This window comes from Tachysurus vachellii, chromosome 21 (assembly GCF_030014155.1).
Source record: "Tachysurus vachellii isolate PV-2020 chromosome 21, HZAU_Pvac_v1, whole genome shotgun sequence".
Taxonomy (NCBI): Eukaryota; Metazoa; Chordata; class Actinopteri; order Siluriformes; family Bagridae; genus Tachysurus; species Tachysurus vachellii.
Window position 1 is genome coordinate 17,810,175 of NC_083480.1, and position 20,903 is coordinate 17,831,077.

The window sequence follows — 20,903 nt, forward strand, 5'->3', positions numbered from 1 at the left end:
CCTTTATATTCATAAATACTGAAATTGCAGTGTTGTCAGTTTGTTATTATTTATTTAAAATGATCAGGCTGTATTTACAGTTGCATTGCTTTGATTATGACGGTCTTTAGCTTTCAGCACTATTACCGCTAAGTGTCTAAAAGCCGTGCACTTAAAAATGTAGGTGCGGCTCATTCGCCGAACTTCCAAACAGACTGACTGGTTTAACCGCAGTTTAAATTCCATGCTGCTGTTTCCTCATGTGAGGAGTTTCTGATTCAGAAAGTGAAAATATCTAGGACGTCTCAGCGCCATTTTAGAGAACGTCTTGAAAACATGAAGCTATAAATCAAAATGAAGTTTATAATTCTACAAAACTGACTAAAGGTGAGCGATCTCTGTAGTAAAGACTTTTAGAAAAGAAATATGAGTTTATAGTCTGTGTGTGTTTAGGAAACAAGAAGAGGTTCTAAAGTCGTGGTAAAGACAATAGGAATAAGAAATGCCATTAATAATAATAATAATAATAATAATAATAATAATAATAATAAACATTAACAGGCTGGGTAATAAATATAAAATATAAATGAATCCTCAGACATAGCATTTACAAACGTGTGATGTGTTTTATTTAAAGGAAAGAGGAGAATTTAGACTGTATGCTAAATTTAGACTGTATTTAACACCTTTGTATGAATGATTTAGTAATAATTAGTAACACCTGTATACCTGCTCATTAATTAAATTATCCAGTCATCTAATCACGTAGCAGCAGCACAACAGCACAAGAGCAGCTCCAAACACACTGAAGCTTGAGGTGGACGGTTACATCACCAAACCCAGAGCTACAAAAAATCTTTCTTTTCTAATAGTGAAATATGGATCACTCTAATCCTGAACATCCTGCAGATCTCCACAATTAAAAAAGCGGTAAGCAGTTCTTTTATTTAAGAGATGAATATTGAGAATATAAAGACTTTATGTATGGCTGTTGGAGGGTCAAACTATCTTCTCTATAAGTCACAATGAAACTAGCTAACAATGGATGCAGTACTGAGTTCATGGCATTTTCCTTGCCTCAGTGATACACAGGCAGGTCAAGAAGGTGCAGAATTTAAGCTACATCTCCCTGAGCTACATCTCATCTTCTCTAGGTCCTACGAAGGAGAACCTACAGTACAAAGCACCTACAAGTTCATTTGCATCAGGGCAGAGGATGAATGGCAGACTGCCCTATTATGCCCTCGGGGCATTACAAGTATGACGTCTTAATCTTCAGCAACTCCCTAAAAACACACGCTTGCCATTTTCTTCAGCTCCTCCTTCAGAATGGTTTCTGCGTCAAGCTTGAGTTCATGTTACAGTTTCATGTCACCAACATTATCTTCTTCTTTGGTTTTGTTGTATCTTGTGAATGAATTCTTCCATTGCTTTGTGAACAATGCTCAGTACCCTGTTCAGCCCACATTGCACCTTGACTAGGAAAACCCAGGACAGGTTTATATGAACAGCTGTGACACAAGAGGCATTTGAAGCCTTAAAGGGGAGACAGAAAGCCTGACAGACAGGATCTGGAACATTCTAATATTATTTTCGGTCAAGGCTTTAGCACTACCATTGGTTCATTTGGCCTAAATTAGAAATATGCAAAGTATATCATTCATTTATTACACTTTTGAGCTGTGTGTCGAAAATTTAAAAGTTAGGCCCCTTGGATTTTCTCAGGTTCATCATACGCTATGCTCCATTTTCACCCAATTATATTTTTGTACCAGTTTGGATTTTGTCAGAAATTTTTTTTCCCCCTATAAATGATACCCAGTTAACAGCACAATTGTCATTTATCATCTTCAGACTAACCTGGATAAAAGTTATCAAAAGAATTTTGAATAATCCAAACCATTTGCCTTTAGAGAGCCAACGGATCTGACAGTGAAGCTCAGAAACAGGATGTGAGGCTGCCAAAATCAAATAATTACGCAGGTTGAATCAGGTGTGGCTCCTGCTTGACTGGTATGAAAACCTGTACCCACACCCATGGTCAAAACACACACACAAATCATGAGTGAATCTTCGAATTACACTTGAATCCATTTGCTTACAGATATTACTGTGCTTTCCTGGAATTGCTTAGGAAACAAAAGTATTTTCATATGTCTCTTTTTAACTGTAATACAGCATCAGTATTATCTATGTGTTGCTGTGCAGTGAAATTCAGTTGAAGAGATCAGACTCAAGACCCAGCCTTGCTTCCATGAAGAGTGAAGAGTCTATGGCGTTACCACTGGGATTTAAAGAGATGAGAGAACCCACACTGGAATGGTAACACATTTGCATGTAACTTGAATGATAAAATATAATATTGTTAACCATTTTAATCACTTAATTAATTTTAGGTGTTAAACTTTATTATGCTGTTATACATATTGTGTATTATAAATGGGTTTTTAGAATATTATAAAGATACATTTATTGTTCCCTTTATTATAAAGACCTTCACCTTCGTTTAATCATGTGGCAACAGTGCAATACATACAATTACAGATCAAGAGAGTTAGCTAAACATCAGAATGCAGAAAATATTAACTCTGTTACTTAGAAGGTTTTACTGTTAATATCTTGGACTTTTCATGCTGTAAATAAAAACAAATAATATCCAATGAGAGCAGTTTTGTGGTTAGAAATGTCTGTTTGATGAGAGAGTCCAGAGTTGAAGGATATGGGTAATCAAACCACATCAGCACCTATACAAAATATACATGAATGAAATTTAATCTGTTTCATTTTCAGTGTCCTACAGCAAGCAAGAGAGAAGACGGGACAGAAAGTCACTGATACAGGGTAAGATCAACCTCAGCATGACAATGATATTTTCATTAATATTAAAAGCATCTGGTCACTTCCTCTTAAGAATTTCTACAGATGATGAGTTTAACAAACACAGACATTTAATTCAAGAAGAATTACAGACATTGTGTTTGATATCTCACCACGTCTGTTACCATTTTTCAGATGTAATGATGTAACTACTGAACCTCATCTTCAGGAGAGATACAGATTAAATCTGTTAAAGAAATTTCAGCAAATAAACGAGGTGACAATAAAACAGGGAAACCCATCACTCAATGAGATCTACACAGAGCTCTACATCACAGAAGGAGACAGTGGAAAAGTCAATAATGAAAATGAGGTGAGACAGATCGAGGCAGCATCCAGGAGAGCAGCTACAGAGGAAACAGCAATCAAATGTAGTGACATCTTTAAGCCTTTACCTGAAGAAGACAAACCCATCAGGAGCGTTCTGACAAAGGGAGTCGCTGGCATTGGAAAAACAGTCTCTGTGCAGAAATTCATTCTAGACTGGGCTGAAGGGGAAACAAATCAGGATGTTCATCTCATATTTCCACTTCCTTTCAGAGAGCTCAATCTGATGAAGGATCAAACACTGAGTCTGATGGAGCTTCTTCATTTCTATATTAAGGAGATAAAAGAAACAAACATTTCCAGCCTCCACAAAGTTCTGTTTATTTTTGATGGTTTGGATGAGTGTCGTTTCCCTCTGGATTTCCAGAACACAGTGAGAGTGTGTGATGTAACTGAACCAGCATCAGTGGATGTGCTGCTGATAAACCTGATCAAAGGGAATCTACTTCCCTCTGCTCTCATCTGGATCACCTCCAGACCTGCAGCAGCTGATCAAATCCCCTCTGAGTGGTTAAATCGAGTCACAGAGGTACGAGGGTTCAATGACCCACAGAAGGAGGAATATTTCAGGAAGAGGATCAGAGATCAGAGCCTGAGCAACAGAATCATCACACACCTGAAGTCATTAAGAAGCCTCTACATCATGTGCCACATCCCAGTCTTCTGCTGGATTTCAGCCACTGTTCTAGAGAGACTGTTGGGTAAAGCAGAGAGTGGAGAGATCCCCAAAACTCTGACTCAAATGTACACACACTTCCTCATCATTCAGACAAACATCATCAAGAAAAAGTACACAGAGAGCAGAGAGACAGATAAAGAAATGGTCCTGAAACTGGGTAAACTGGCTTTTCAGCAGCTGATGAAAGGCAACCTGATCTTCTATGAGGAAGACCTGATGGAGTGTGGCATCGATGTGACAGAAGCATCAGTGTATTCAGGTGTGTGTACACAGATCTTCAGAGAGGAGTTTGGGCTTCACCAGAGTAAAGTGTACTGCTTTGTTCATCTGAGCATTCAGGAGCACCTCGCAGCTCTGTATGTGCACCTGAAATTCATAAATCAAAAGAAAAATGTTTTTAAAAAGCCAATATTTCCTTTTTTCTGGCTAAAATTTAAAATGTCAGATGTTCACAGGAGTGCTGTAGTTTTGGCTTTACAGAGTAAAAATGGACATCTGGATCTTTTCCTTCGCTTTCTTCTGGGTCTCTCACTGGAGTCCAATCAGATCCTCTTACAAACTCAAAATATAGTGACAAAGACAAAAAGTATTTCCCACAGTAAGCAGGAAACAGTTCATTTCATCAAGGAGAAGATCAGAGAGAATCCCTCCACAGAGAAATCCATCAATCTGTTCCACTGTCTAAATGAACTGGAAGATCATTCTCTAGTTGAGGAAATCCAACACTACCTACAGTCTGGAAATTTACAGCATATTGAACTTTCTCCTTCTCAGTGGTCAGCTTTGGTGTTTGTGTTACTGACATCAGTGCAGGAACAGGATGTGTTTGTCCTGAATAAATATATGAACAAACACTGTACATCAGATGATGTTCTTCTGAAGCTCCTGCCTGTGGTTGCAGCCACCAGAAAAGCCGAGTAAGTAACAATAAATAAACTGTTACAACATTCTTATAGCATGAACATGCAAGAAATAAGAACTTACAGAGCTTAAAAGATAACATAAGAGAAGTATGTTTACTGTGTAGTCAACATTAGTTGGCACAGTGCTGACATTGTAAACTCCTTCCATAAATCTGACATAAATGTCATCTATACCATATCATCATTATATACAGTTTTGTATGAATTTTATTTTATAATAGCACAGTTTTAAATGTATTTGTGTTTAGCCACGTGATCTGTAAATGAAGAAACCAGTTACTGTCAATGAGCTGTTGCTATAGAAACAATGATTATTAGAACACATTCATTAATATAAAGTTGTGATTTTAGCTGCACTACAGTCAGAGCTGCTGTTATAGAAAATTAATCAACACGTCTGATCAGAAACCAAAATCATTAGTTCTGTGGTATAAATGTCTCTAATCTACATTTAGTAAACACACATTACACAACAAACACATCACCGTATGTTGCACCACCTGTTTAACACGTTTGCACAATTCTTTTAGAATTATGAGAACTTTTGATACTGTACACCGTTATTGCATCATGTATATTATTCTTTCCTTTAGGTTGAATAATTGTGGTCTAAATGATAAAAGTTGTGCAGGTTTGGCCTCAGTGCTCAGCTCTGAATCCTCCAATCTGAGAGAACTGGATCTGTCTGCAAATAAACTCAGTGATTCAGGAGTGAAGAGTCTCTCTGCTGTACTGAAGAATCCTCACTGTAAACTGGAGACACTGAGGTAAGATCATCTCTCTGAGTCACGTGACCTGATCCTCAGTAAGACACATTCTCTAAAAGTGAGACTGAAGCAGAGGTTTTAGTTTCAGCATCAAATATCATGAGGAGGCACCATCATTACAGGTGATGCTAATTACAGGACACACTTTAGTTTAACATGTCCATATGTATCTTTTATAGAGGTGCCATAATTTTTGTCTAGGTCAGTTTCATTATTTTGTTTTTAAATGCTTCTCTTGAACCACAATTCAAAAGCTATGTCGGATTTTCGTTACTTAATTTTCAGTAATTTCTTTATTCATATTTATTTAGTTTATAATTTATTATTATTTATATTTTATTATTATATTTCTGACTTCTGAAAAAAGAAAATCTGAGTGAGAAGGCAAAACAAATTTAGTTTATTTCTTATAGGACTCAAGTTAATAAAATAACATTGTTATGAATGTTGCTTCATTTCATGGCACAATCATCAAACAAAACATAACAAAAATAAAAATAAGAAATAATCCCTGTTCAAAAGTTTGCATACCATTTAGTTCTTAATATCATGTATCGCCCCCTTCAGGATCAGTGATGGCATGCAGTCTTTTGATAATTGTGCATAAATTTAATTCTCTCAAGTGGTATAACTGCCCATTCATAATGGTAAAATGCTCTCAGTTCCTGCAAAAGCTTTGGTTGTCTTGCACAAACTGTACATTTGTGATATCTAGCTATATATATATATATATATATATATATATATATATATAGTTAGGTCCATATGTATTTGGACACTGACACAAGTTTTATTATTTTAGTTGTTTACCAAAACATATTCAAAATACAGTTACATAATTAAAATGGACTTAAAGTGCAGACTTTGCTGTAATTTGACGGTATTCACATCAAAATTGGAAGAAGTGTTTAGGAATTGCAGCTCCTTAATAAGGGACCAAAAGTATTTGGACAAGTATTTGCCTCAGAAGCTATTTCATGGGCTGTTCCCATTATCAATTGAGGCTTAGAACAGCTCATGAACCAAAGCACTGCACATCCTCTGTAAAACATGGTGGAGGCAGTGTGATGGCATGGGCATGTATGGCTTCCAATGGCACTGGGTCACTAGGGTTTGTTATTGATGTGACAGAAGCAGCTGGAGGAATTCAAAAGTGTATAGGGATATACTATCTGCTGAGATTCAGCCAAATACTGCAAAGTTGATTCGACGGCGCTTTACAGTACAGATGGACAATGACCCAAATCATACTGAAAAAGCAACCCAGGAGTTTTTTAAGGCAAAGAAGTGGAATATTCTGCAATGGCCAAGTCAATCACCAGATCTCAACCCAATTGAGCATGCATTTCATTTGCTTAAGACAAAACCTAAAGCAGAAAGACCCACAAACAAGCAACTGAAGACAGCTACAGTAAAGGCCTGCCAAAGCATTACAAAAGAGGAAAACCCAGCATTTGGTGATATCCATGTGCCAGACTACATTCAGTCATTGGCTCCAAAGGATTCTCAACAAAGTATTAAAAATTTACATTTTAATTATGGTAACGTTAATTTGTCCAATAACCTTTGAGCCCCTGAAATGAGGTAAATCTGTATTAAAATGGTTGCAATTCCTAAATGTTTCATAGGATATTTTTGTTCAACCCCTCTAATTAAACCTAAAACTCTGCCCTTTTCATCTCTGTTGTTTCATTTCAAATGTGGTGCCATGCATAGCCCAAATCATGAAGATTGTGTCACTATCCAAATAATTCTGGGCCTAACTGTATGTGTGTGCATCAGTGTTGGGCAATAACGCGTTACTAGTAACATGTTACTGTAACGCAGTTACTTTTGACAGTAACTAATACTCTAACGCATTACTTTTTAAATAAATGAACTCCATTACCATATGGTGCGTTGTCCGTTACTTTTTTAAATGAATTCATTTTAGCTGAAGGTTAGCCTACAGACTAACCTGTTTACAGCAGCGACGCATTGTAGGATTGGCGGATGCCAATCACTGTAAACACGAAGAAAACGCACTTTGGGCGTGTTTCCATTTATTCAAGTATGTGTGGCAGTAATGGCGAGTCAAGGCGAGAGCAAGACGAGTTTCTCACAGTGGAAATATGCTCATTATTTCACTTTAGTTGAACATAAAGACAAAAACCTTTTAGTCAAATGTAAGCTGTGTCTTTCTGGTTCGAAGGTCCGATCTACCGCAATAAACAGCAACTCCAATCTGTCGAAGCACCTCCAGAAACATGCAGAATGATGCAGAAGCCACTTTAGTTTTTGATTTTGAATATATTATTCAGCATGTTTTGTTATTTATTTCAGAAATCCTTGTGATATATTCAGTTTGTGGTCAGTTTTGTGCTTAAAATAGTAAAATAGTGTTTAAAAATTACTTTGTGTTTAAATCAGTTTTGTGTTTGTATAGACCATAATGCATAAAAGGGCATTAATGGGAACATTAACGAACATTCTTTAAAAAAGTAACTAAAAAGATACTTTTAACAGTAATGCGTTTTTGGTGTAAGTAATCATCAAAGTATTTGAGTTTTTTTTTATTGACTTTTTGAATGAAGTAACTAGTAACTGTAACTAGTTACTATTTCTTAGTAACTAACACAACACTGGTGTGCATATACTGTATATAGTTATGTATGTATGTATAATATTCTATAGTATATTCTATACTGCCGTGACTGTTTTGCTTAACTGAACTGTGTGTCCTGAACTGGGAGAGTGATGAGTGTGTCATTGTCTCTCTGCAGGTTGTGGTATTGTGGTGTCTCAGATGAAGGCTGTGCTGATCTGACTTCAGCTCTGAGATCAAACCCCTCACACCTGAAAGAACTGGATCTGTCTGTGAATCAACTCAAAGACTCAGGAGTGAAGAGTCTCTCTGCTGTACTGGAGAATCCTCACTGTAAACTGGAAACACTGAGGTAAGATCATCCCTGATCCTCAGTAAGACACATTCTCTAATAGTGAGACTGAAGCAGAAGTTTTCATCTCTCATCTCTCTGAGAGTCACATGACCTGGTCCTCAGTAAGACACACTCTCTAAAAGTTTCATTGCACACTGACTAACCTTGTTTCTTATTATCTGGAAGTATATTGGAATCAGAGCAGTAGTACGGTTCGGTTGCCAGGTTTGTATCATAATATGCTAGTTTTGGCAGGTTGAGGTTCTAAAATAGTCAGTAAAAAGTAAATAAAAGACAATGGTTATATTATAGTTGGTCATTTATTTATTGAAAATGATCTAGTATTACATATGTCAGTGACAAAATATATCGATCTCAAGGATTAGCAATTATTTTAAAGTTTTAAATTAGAATCAGGTCAACAGGGATCGATTACTCCTACTGCCTATCCATTCTCTACACTGCCTATCCCACTCGGATCGTACGCTGGTGCGTTTGGCTCTTGCTGCTCCCGGTGTTGTTCTCTTTTGGCTGTATTGTGTTTTCTTTCTACAAATGCCCTCTTGGATTTTTGGCATACTCTTTTGGATTGCTCTCTCTTTATTGATTCATGTAGCTGCTTTGCTACTACAATATTCTGCGATTGAGCTCTTCCAGCTACACCCCTACTCCACCTTCATCTTCTCTGAGCCACCATCTTCTCTCTACCTCCATCAATACATTCTCTGCCGACCGCATCAGATAATGTTTTAATCGAGGCTCACATCAGAGTATAAGAACATTATGGACTTCAGTCCCTCGTTCTAGAAAAAACAACTGGACTGTAAACCATGGGGCGCTAGCTAAGCTAGCCAGCTTTTCTAGCTCTGTGCCTGGTAAGAACTGCCTCCAATTTGAGCTGTTCAACACACACTCACTCTCCATTAAGGCTGTCTGATCCAGGATCTTGTGGATGATCGGATTGACGACTTGTCCATGTACACTACCTTTGAATCCGCTGTTTTACAAATCGGCGGTTCTTCACCAACAATATTGGCTGTTGTTTATCGACTACTGAAATATTGTATGTGAACTTTCCACATATTATATTATTGGGTGTTTGTAACATTCATGTGCTCTGACCATTTAGGCACCTCTGATGACGTGGTCTCCTATTTTTTCCTATGTTTTAGGTCATATGTATTCAGAATGGATATACAAGATGGTATAGTGGCAGTAGCAATATAATATGGTGCTATTTAATTTTTTTTTCTGTGGAGACCAGGCTTCCAGTCCTCGGCCTCGTCTGATAGCGGTGACCAGCTCAATGGCTCAGTAACAGAGTTCCAAACGGCGCCATTCTGTTAGATCGGCTCACCTTGTTCCGTGCCGATGGAAATGCAGCTCTGTGCAGTAAGTAATTCCATCAGTATGTGGACTTTGCAACAAGAAGAGTATACACGCTGGATCTTACTTACACAAACATTCCTGGCACGTATAGTGCAGAGTACCGCCCACACCTTGGCTACTCAGACCACATCTCTGATGTAATTCCATCATACAGGCCACTTGTCAGACGCTCTAAACCGGTTCTTAAGCATGTGAAAACCTGGCCAACAGGAGACACCTCTGCCCTTTAGGACTGCTTTAAGTGCACTGACTGGAACATCTTTAGGGAGGCTGCAACCAACGGCGATTCCATCAACTTGGTGGAGTACACAGCATCCGTGACCAGCTACTTCGGCAAGTGCATTGATGACATGACCGTCTCCAAGATCATCACCACATGCTCCAACCAGAAGACGTGGATGACTTGTAAAGTGCATGCGCTAAGTCTAGACCTAGTCTTCAGAGAAGGGGCCAGGGCGGTCCAAAGAACAGCAAGGGCAAAATTGTCCTGAGCCATCACAGAAGCGATGCACACACATGCACAGACAATCCACAGCCATTTCCTAGACAGCAGAGACACCCAGCTCATGTGGCAGGGCATACATATGATGCCTCCCTGTCAGACACACTGAACAACATCTACGCTTGGTTTGAGGTGCAGAACAACGTAGCAGCAAGGAAGACCATCAATCCCCCAACAATCTGGTACTCTGTCTATCCATAGCTGACATGAGGAGAACTCAACCCACGGAAGGCTGCTGGACCTGACAACATTCTTGGCAGGGTGCTCAGGGAATGTGCAGAACAGCTAGTGGATGTCTTTATTGACATCTTCAGTATTTCCCTGAACAGCATTGTTGTTCTGAAGTGCCTCAGGACAACCATCATTGTCCCTGTGCCAAAGAAGTCTACAGTGTCCTGCCTCAATTACTTTTGTCCTCTTGCACTTACACCCATTTTAATGAAGTGCATTGAGAACTCGTTATGAGGCACATCACTGGACCCCCTGCAGTGTCGTATATCATCCAAACAACTCCATGGACAATGCCATTGCCACAGGCCTTCATTTAGCCCTCACCCACCTGGACAATAAAGACACTTATGTACGAATGCTGTTTATAGACTATAGTTCAGAATTCAATGCAGTCATCCCTAAGCACCTGATGAGAAGCTGAGCCTGCTGGGACTGAACTGGATTCTGCAACTGGATACTGGATTTCCTGACTGGGAGACTTCAGTCAGTCCGGATCGGGAACAGGATCTCCAGCACCAAAACAATGAGCACTGAAGCCCCTCAAGGCTGCGTGTTCAGCCCACTGCTGTTCACCTTGCTGACTCACAACATGTTTAAATGTTTAAATGCTGTTTTCAATGTTTAAATGCTGTTTTTGCAAACTGTATTTGCTCTTTGCACATGCTGTTTTGCACATTTCAGTCAATTGCTCTTTTGCACAATACATTACAATACCTCATATAACTGCTGCTACTAGATTAGGTGTTCATTCTGGGATTCTGCATATGCAATATAGAACATACAGTATGTACACTGGTCGGTGCTGATTTTGTGTATTGTCTTTTGTGTAATGTCTTTTGTGTAATGTCTTGTAATTTTTGTTAGCACCGTCTTTTTGTTTTTTGTCTTGAACTGTTTGCACCAGGTTGCACAAATGCACTTTATGTGGCTAGGACCAACTTACTTAAGTTCTTAGCTCTTTCTTTCTTTTATGTAGCACCATGGTCCTGGAGAAATGTTGTCTTGTATATATGGTTAAAATGACAATAAAAGCTTCTTGACTTGACTTGACTTGAAATATAGAAAAAGGGTTCACAAACATTCAAGCTTCACTCTGTCTGTCTGTCTGTCTGTCTGTCTGTATTTTAGCTGTATTTTTATTGGTGCTATACAGATTGTACAACAGGGATTGAATCACATTCTACAAGCATTAAATAAAGATTAAAGACTGCATTGAATCTTTAATGAAAAAGTTCCTGTTGAATTGATCTGTGCATCCTGAACTGAGAGAGTGAAGAGTGTGTCATTGTCTCCCTGCAGGTTGTGTGATTGTGGTGTCTCATATGAAGGATGTGCTGCTCTGACTTCAGCTCTGAGATCAAACTCCTCACACCTGAGAGAACTGGATCTGTCTGGGAATAACCTCAAAGACTCCAGAAAAGGACCAGTGAAGAGTCTCTCTGCTGTACTGGAGAATCCTCATTGTAAACTGAAGACACTGAGGTAAGTTCATCTCTCTGAGAGCCACATGACCTGTTCCTCAGTTAGACACATTCTTTAATTGTTTCCCTGCATACTGATTATGATTCAATATTATCTGGGAGTCTCTGTAAATCACAGAAATAGAACAGTTCCTAGGTTTACATCATAATGTGCCAGTTTTGGAAGGTTGAGGTTGTAAAAAGATGGTAGAATTTTTTGGCAAATAATCTGAATTAAATGAAAACAATTTCTAAAAGTTCTGGATAATAGAACATCTAGACCTATCTACAAAATACAGAGCCATTACAGACATTTTCTATCTACAAAGGATGAGGGTGAAGATCTTAATAAAGAAGAAGTTTATTCCAACATAAAAGTTACAAAATACATGAAGTATTTTAGTGGCGGTGAAGCTTTGTCTAGGTTGTCCTCCTTCGGCCCTCAGAGAATTTATCCGTCATTGAACCCTTACCTCATGCACACAGGTTATATTTCCATTACATAAGGCAAACTTATCACAGATTTTCTTCTTAAAATGTGGTTCTGTGTAAAATATTTCTTTGGTTGGAGCAGAGACATTTAGATACCATCACACCCAATGGAAACATCATACATTGATTATCAACATTTACTTCTCAATATGGAACACATACATAACTGTATTTTAGCTTTGTGGCAGCGCTTGTGAACTGATTCTCTGCATGGTTTCACCCAGTGATTAATCCATGGGCCCTCATTTTGGTAATTCTTTACCATGACAGGGCACATCCTGCTGAAAATGCATTTTGTTTTTCTGACTGTGCCAAATTTGCTGAGTGGCTTGGTGAAAAATTACAGGCAATGAGTTACACTGATTCTTGAGCTCCTTACTCAGTCTGTTTACTGTAGCCTGTAACTGGTTTAAATCAGTTTTGGGGCCTGTTCTCTTAAGGGGAAATTTGCATTCCCTTGAAATATGTCCTTCTTTACCACATAACACACCAGGAGGTTATCAGGGTATTATCTTTCCTTTTCTCCAGTAGTATAGTCCTCTTTTTTCCAGGAAACCTGGTGGGCTCTATTCTTATTGAGCATTTTAACACCTACTGCTGATACAAGATGGGATCTCTTTGAGTTAGCATTGCTGTTGTAAAACTGTCATTTTAGCAATCACGTAATTATATTCAGAGAGATGGGTTACAAATATTGACACAGTAGACACGGGTGAGTTGGTCACGTTTGTTAATCAAAGCAGATTTAAAACTGACATCATTCGGAGCAATGGCAGGATTGTCAATAAATGTTTTAAATGTCTCCAATAATTGCTCTGAAAATGCTAAAGGGTGCTCCTCTTTCCTCACAGTCTTCTTATCCACAGTATTTTGGACTTAAAATGTAACTTTAAAACAGTGTCACAGTACGTCACACAAAACCACACCACTCCTGCTATGATAAACTATACTCTGTGTTCTATTCTAACCTTAAAGTTTTTAAATTTTTTAAAATGAGGGGGTTCCCTGAATCAAAAACAGTGTAAAAGAAGAAAAATCTATTTTTCTTATCTTTTCTTACTTTTTTAATCCCTCCTGGCTGGCTCACCAAAGTAAGAAAATAAAAGTATGTGGGCAAAGATCAAATTTAAGTAGTAGTTTAAAAGTAGTTTATTCCAGCATAACACCGACAAAATACATGAAGTGCCTTTGATTCATCAGAGTCAAGAAGAACCCAGGAAAAATCCTGCTCAAGCATTTTATACTGTTTTTCATCTTTGTAGATTAAATGGGGTTTTACTTTAAATGTGTATTGAGTGTAAGAACTGAGTGTCTCCAAAATGACTGGGTCACACATTGTCGTTGTAATGACGCGTCGTAAGTCTGATGATCCATTTGCAGCTTTTTTTGTACGAACTCGTAAACAACAGGCAAAGGTCAATAACGACAAACATAGTAATGTAGCGGAGGCAGAAATCATAGTCAGAAATACAGGCAGAAGGTCAGGGCATGCGGCAAACAATCACTAAACCAAAATACAGAAACAGAATGGCAAAACCGGAACTAGAGACAAACAGGAAAATGCTCAGCATGATCGCAATGGCTGATCGAGACTTCGCAACTGGGGTCAAGTTCATGTACGGCTTATATAACGTGGGAAATTGGAAACAGGTGGCGGCGTAATTAGTCCCGCTGCGGGGATTATGGGAACTGCAGTCCAGAAGCAACTAATACTCTGGAGATGGTTCTCTGTTGGTGCCCCCAAGCAAGCGGCTCCCGAAGCGAGGATGTGTGCGATGCCGGGGTCTTCCCCGAGGCCAGGGGGCCAGTCTGTCTGGGTGTTGTTGGTAGAACTCGGCGGTGAGCGAGGGGTCAAGGATGTCCCCCGCCTTTACCCAGGTGAGGCCTTTTCCTCCGGTCCGTACCCCTCCCAGCTGACCAGATATTCAAGGTTTCCTCCCCGGTGTCTGGAGTCCAGTAGGTCGCGAACCCGGTAAGCGTCCTCACCGCCGATCAGTAGAGGCGGCGGACCCGATGGATCAGCGACCCCCTCTTGGTTCCCTCTCGGTTCACCAGTGGGTTTCAGCAGCGAGACATGGAAAGTTGGCGAGATGCGGTAAGTGGGGGGTAGTGCCAGGCGATAAGACACCAGATTTATTTGCTTGATAATCCGGAAAGGCCCCACATACCTGGGGCTGAGCTTTCTGCAGGGCAGGCGGAGACGGATGTCGCAGGTGGAGAGCCAGAACCACTGACCGGGTTGATAATCAGGGTGCGCTCTGCGGTGCCTGTCGGCCTGGATAGTTTGTCTCCAGATGGCTCTCTGCAGCTGGAGATGCGCCACGTTCCATGTCTCCTCGCTCCGGTGAAACCACTCGTCCACGGCCGGCAGGTCGGATGGATTGCCGGACCACAGGAACAAGGGTGGTTGATAGCCCAGAATACTTTGGAAGGGAGTGGTGCCAGTGGCGGGTTTGATGAAAGAGTTCTGCACGTATTCTGCACACATGAGGTATTTGCTCCAGTCAGACTGATTGTTCTGGCAGTACGAGCGGAGGAAGCGGGTGAGTTCTTGGTTCAGGCGCTTCGTCTGCCCGTTGGCCTGTGGGTGATATCCCGAGGTGAGACTGACTTTGACGTTCAGCTGTTTGAAAAAGGCAGACCAGACTTGTGACGTGTACTGGGGCCCTCTGTCAGAAACGATGTCTTCGGGAAAGCCGAAAAAATGGAACAAGAAGTTGCAGAGGGTTTCGGCCATTTCGAATGCCGTGGGGAGTTTCGGTAGAGGGATCAGGTGGCATGCTTTCGAAAACTGGTCAACAACGCTGAGGATTACCGTGCAGTTGTTAGACCTGGGCAGATCTGTGATGAAGTCGATGGCTATGTGGGACCAGGGCCAGTGTGGGACTGGTAGAGGCAGTAACAATCCGGCGGGGAGTTGGTGATAGGCTTTCGAAGTGTTACATACGGCGCAGCCCTTGACGAACACGGCCACCAGAACTGGTTCTGTGAAAGGTGGATTGTTCCTGTGATGCCGTGATTGCCGGAGCTGCGTGTGGCATGTAGTAGCTCAAGGAGGGCTGTGCATAGGTCCTCGGGTATGTGTTTTCATAAGAGGACAATCTACAGGAGGAGGTGACCGCGCATTGGCCTGAGAGATTTCCGTCATGATGACCCATTGAACCTGAACAAGAATGCAGGTGCGTCCTGGTCGGTCTCCCGGTATACACGCGACAGTGCTTCGGCTTTCGCATTCTTGGTTCCCGGTACATATTGAGGGGATTTTGGTGGGGAAGGGGGGGATCTTTTTTGGTTGCAGAGGAATGCTCTTTTGGGTTTTTATTTGTTACTTTAAATTTTTCCTTGAGCTCAATGGAATGGGTGGCTGATTGACTGCAATAAAGAGGTTTGCTCATTCTCATCCAGGTCTGAAGAGTCTTATCATTATTTTATTTGTATTATGTTAGTGCTATCAGTGAAGTTTAATTAAAATAGTTGATATTTGGCTAAAAGTCTATAAGTACAAATCATCCTGCGATATGTCCACTTGGAGACGGGCTCTAAGTTCCGACAGTAGGTCACGGTGAACCGGAAGCGTGTGAAGAACATGGCCCACCGTGCTTGGCGTGTATTCATGCGTTTGGCGGAGCGTAAGTACTAGAGGTTCTTGTGATCTTTGAGGACGGTGAAAGGATGCTGAGCACCCTCCAGCCAGTGGCGCCATTCTTCGAAATCCACCTTCATGGCTTGTAACTCGTGGCCCCCTACGTCGTAGTTGCGTTCCTTGGTTGACAGTTTTCGGGAGAAGTACGCGCACTGAAACATTTTATTAGCTGGGCCCTGGCGCTGTGACAGAACGGCTCCGATTCCCGTGTTGGAGGCGTCCACCTTGACTATGAATGGTCGGGTCGGATCAGGGTGGTGAAGGACAGGAGCCGAGGTGAAACTCTCCTTCAGACGTTGAAAGGCCGTGACCGCTTCAGGCGCCAACGAGAGACAGGCTGATGCCTTCTTTGTCATGGACGTGAGGGGTGCCGCAATCGCACTGAATCCGCGGATAAAACGGTGGTAGAAGTTGGCGAACCCCAGGAAGCGCTGCAGCTCCTTAATGGTTTGTGGCCGCGGCCACTGCAGTACTGCCTGCACCTTCGAGTCATCCATGGCAACCCCCTCAGCCAAAAAGACATAGCCTAGGAAGGCCGTTGAGGTCTTATGGAACTCACATTTCTCACCTTGGCATAAAGTTGGTGCTGGATCAGGCATTTCAGTACTGCCCTTACATGCTGGCCGTGCTGCTCCAGGGTCTTGGAGTAGATTAAGATGTCATCGATGTACACGATTACCCAGCGGTCCAGCATATCATGGAACACGTTATTAACAAAGGATTGGAATACTGCTGGACTGTTAGAAAGGCCAAACGGTATGACCAAATATTCGTAGTGGCCGGACTGGGTCGAAAAGGCGGTTTTCCATTAATCTCCCTCTCTGATGCGGATGAGGTTATAGGCGCTGCATAAGTCCAGCTTGGTGAAGTATCGAGCCTTGCGGAGCTGTTCCAAGGCTGATGGTACGAGGGGAAGAGGATACCGAAACTTCACCGTGATTTCGTTCAGGGTGCGGTAGTTGAAGCACGGCCAGAGGCCTCCGTCCTTCTTCTTTATGAAGAAGAACCCTGATGATGCTGGGGATATGGAGTGCCAAATGAACCCCTTCCTTAGCTCCTCCTCGATGTACTCATTCATGGCTGCTGACTCCGGTTGTGACAGGGGGACAATTCTCCCTCTAGGCCACGTGGTGTTGGGCAGGAGTTCAATGGCACAGTTGTACGGTCGGTGTGGTGGCAGTTCGGTGGCTTTGACCTTGCTGAAAGCCTCTGCGAGGTCTAGATATTCTGCTGGGAGGCCGGGCATGTTGGTGGTGGTAGGTGCGGTGGGCGTGGTGTTGAGTTGGAGTAGCCCCTTTGCGAGCCAGAGGTGTTGGGCACACGTCCTACCCCAGCCAGAAATCCACGGTTCCGACCATGAGATAACCGGGTTGTGCAACTTGAGCCACGGTAGTCCCAGGATAAGTGCGTGATGGGGAGAGTGGATGACGTGGAAGTGGATGATTTCGTGGTGACGGGCCCCCACTTGTAGCCTGAGGTCCCGAGTGCCGAACTTGATGCGTCCTTCTCCGAGAGGCCGACCGTCTATCGTCTCCACTGCCAAAGGGGAAATACATTTAGTTACTGGCATGTCATTGACTTTGACGAACTCCCCCGAGATAAAGTTTCCCGCTGCGCCAGAGTCGATAAGAGCCGCTAGATTAATTTTTCTTCCCTGGACCTCCAGTTGTACTTTAAACTGGGCGCAGTTCAGCGATCGGGGGTGAAGAGGTTCAGACTCCCGGGAGTGCTCCGCTTGTTGGGTGGTCTGGTGGGGCAGGCAGACAGCATGTATCCGGGTTCTCCGCAGTACAGGCAGAGCACGACGGATACGCCGCGCTCTCTCCTCAGGTGTGAGGTGCGTGTAGTCGAGCTGCATAGGTTCGGTGCTTTTGGCCTCATCATCAGGGTCCTCATCAGGTTGTCAATCTGGATGGATAGTTTCATGAACTCCGATAGGCTTCTCCCCTCGTCCTGACAGGCGATCTCGGCTTGCAGGTCCCGGTTCAAGCCTTTGCGGTACAGCAGCTTGAGGGGTCTCTCCTCCAAGCCTGCCTCCGCGGTGAGGGTGCGGAACGCCAGCGCATAATCCGCGGCAGGGCGATATCCCTGGGATATGGCCAACAAACGTTCCTCTGCGCTCTCTCCTCCAGCGGAGCGGTCGAAGATGGCAAGAAACTGAGCGAGGAAGTGTTTGAAGGTGGATAATGCGGTGCCGTCCTCTCTCCATACAGCGGTGGCCCATTCTAATGCCTTGCTGGTGAGGAGCATGCATACTAAGGTGATACAGCTGGCCTCGGTCGGGTAGAAAGCGGGTTGTTGCGCCACGAAGAGCGAGCACTGCATCAGAAATCCTCTACACTTCCCGGGGTCTCCATTAAACTTGTCCGGGAAGGCGAACCGAGGATTGGTGACCACGGGAGCGGCATATGAGGTGGTATGAGGGAGCACCGGTGGTGGCGAGGGGTTTGATGGCCCGGCGATCCCTCGCAAATTCTGCAGCACCGCGGCGAGTTCTGCGGTGAGCGAGGTGAGTGTGTCAGCTGCTGATGGTGGCCAGCGAGTTGCTGGGCTTGAGCGGAAGGCTCCGTCTCAAGCTGGAAGATGGCTGCTGGATCGCTTGGTGGCGAAGTCTCCTGTAATGACGCGTCGTAAGGCTGATGATCCATTTGCAGCTTTTATTGTACAAACTCATAAACAACAGGCAAAGGTCAATAACGGCAAACACAGTAACGTAGCGGAGGCAGAAATCATAGTCAGAAATACAGGCAGAAGGTCAGGGCAAACAATCACGAAACCAAAATACAGAAACAGAATAGCAAAACCAGAACTAAAGACAAACAGGAAAACGCTCAGCATGATCGCAATGGCTGATCGAGACTTCGCACTGGGGTCAAGTTCATGTACGGCTTATATATCGTGGGAAATAGGAAACAGGTGGCGGTGTAATTAGTCCCGGTGCGGGGATTATGGGAACTGCAGTCAGGAAACAACTAATACTCCGGAGGTGGTTCTCTGTGTTGGTGCCCTGGAGGCGAGGCAGGCGCTTCAACTGTGACAGTCGTCTAGCTGGATTTCTTTAAATGTTAATCATGGTTATGTCTCCTTTGTTTAGTGATGGTCACTGATGTCCTGCTACCGCTCCCATACTAACAATCTTGGTTATTCATTTAGAGTTTGAAACATATTACCTTATGATACTTAAGCCTTTTTGGAATTAGCTCTTTCTGATGTGTATCTTGGAGTGAAATCTGGGTGTACACTATCTGTCATTTCTTACACCAGGAAGGTCATGTTGTTTTATTTTTATAATTTTAACCTAACAAAAGTTGGTTTTATAACAATTTAGATAAAATAACAGCTTTTTTCTCATGCTGAAATACACAGTTGGTTCATTGTTGTTTTTTGAAATATTGGATAATTTTCCTCAAATAATAAACAACAGTATAATATTTTCTCATTTGTTTAATTTTGGTGCCATACAATTTATACAACAAATATACATTCACACATGTTTAGGACTGTGATGTCATTGTAATGAAGGTGTTAAATAGTGATTAAAGACTCTTTGAAGATAAGTTCCTTATAAACTGATCTGTGTCCTGAACTGAGAGATTGAAGAGTGTGTCATTGTCTCTCTGCAGGTTGTGTAATTGTTGTGTCTCAGACGAAGGTTGTGCTGCTCTGACTTCAGCTCTGAGATCAAACCCCTCACACCTGAGAAAACTGGATCTGTCTGGAAATTATCTCAGAGACTCAGGACTGAAGAGTCTCTCTGCTGTACTGGAGAATCCTCATTGTAAACTGGAGACACTGAGGTAAGGCCATCTCTCTGAGAGTCACATCTTCTGATGGTTTCACTGCGCACTGATTAATCTGATTTCTTATTATCTGGGAGTATCTAGAAATCACAGTTTTGGAAGGTTGAGGTTGCAAAAAATGTCAGATTTTGTTGCAAGTCAAATAATCGAAATTAAATAAAAACTATTTCTGAAATTTCAAGCAAATGGAACATTTAAATACAAACAGTCTAGACCTATTGTAACATCATTACCTGCTACACCCCTTCCAAAAAGCCATAGAGAATCTTCACCCAAGTTTTGACTGGTTTTCTTCTGTTTTGCTTGTTCTCTTGATTACATATTTGGATAACGATTTTGGATTTGTTTGCTTGTGGATTTCTGATTGAATTTTCGTATTCTCCTTAAAATTCCTCTTATGGATTACTGAAGTACGTCTATAGTGGTGTTTGAAAGTTTAGAAATAATTTTCTTTAGTCCTACAGTAATATGTACTAAACAATTACAGATTTTTACACAAGTCCTAAAAATAGACAGTAACAAGGATTAGCAGTTAATTTAAAGGTGAAATTAGATTCAGGTCTTTTCAGTTACTGGGATAACAATGAGGTGAGTGAGACCACCCTGTTTTATTCAAAGAACAGAGATCTATTAAAAATTTCACAAAACATATCTGTGGATGTTTATAATCATAGAAACTAATGAGATTTATGAAGACCTCAGAAAAAGGTTGTTGATGCCCATCAGGATGGAAAAGATTACATTAGCAACTGTAAATAGTTTGGACTTAACCAATCAACAGCTAGACAGATTGTTTACAAATGAGTACAAATATAAATGTATTACCTTTCCCAGAAGTGCATGACCATCAAAGATCACTCCAAGAGCAAGATGTGTAATAATCCGCATGGTCACAAAGGAACCCAGAGTAACATCT

The 20,903-nt window shown here is 41.8% G+C and overlaps 1 protein-coding gene across 11 annotated transcripts in view; it reads left to right on the plus strand.

Annotated features, from left to right (window-relative positions):
- Positions 1-20,903, plus strand: part of LOC132837650 (NACHT, LRR and PYD domains-containing protein 12-like) — a 95,449-nt gene that overhangs the window by 67,398 nt on the left and 7,148 nt on the right. The window contains exons 1-11 of one of the 11 annotated variants that reach the window (XM_060857428.1): positions 209-366; positions 733-909; positions 1,134-1,237; positions 1,893-1,992; positions 2,188-2,301; positions 2,770-2,820; positions 2,992-4,779; positions 5,379-5,552; positions 8,315-8,488; positions 11,892-12,074; positions 19,811-19,984. The exons of 2 other annotated variants lie outside the window; for them this stretch is intronic. In XM_060857428.1, the coding sequence (XP_060713411.1) occupies positions 2,234-2,301; positions 2,770-2,820; positions 2,992-4,779; positions 5,379-5,552; positions 8,315-8,488; positions 11,892-12,074; positions 19,811-19,984 (2,612 nt within the window). In that variant the 5' untranslated portion in view covers positions 209-366; positions 733-909; positions 1,134-1,237; positions 1,893-1,992; positions 2,188-2,233. 8 more of the 11 variants (XM_060857429.1, XM_060857427.1, XM_060857430.1 and 5 more) reach the window with 8 other exon arrangements.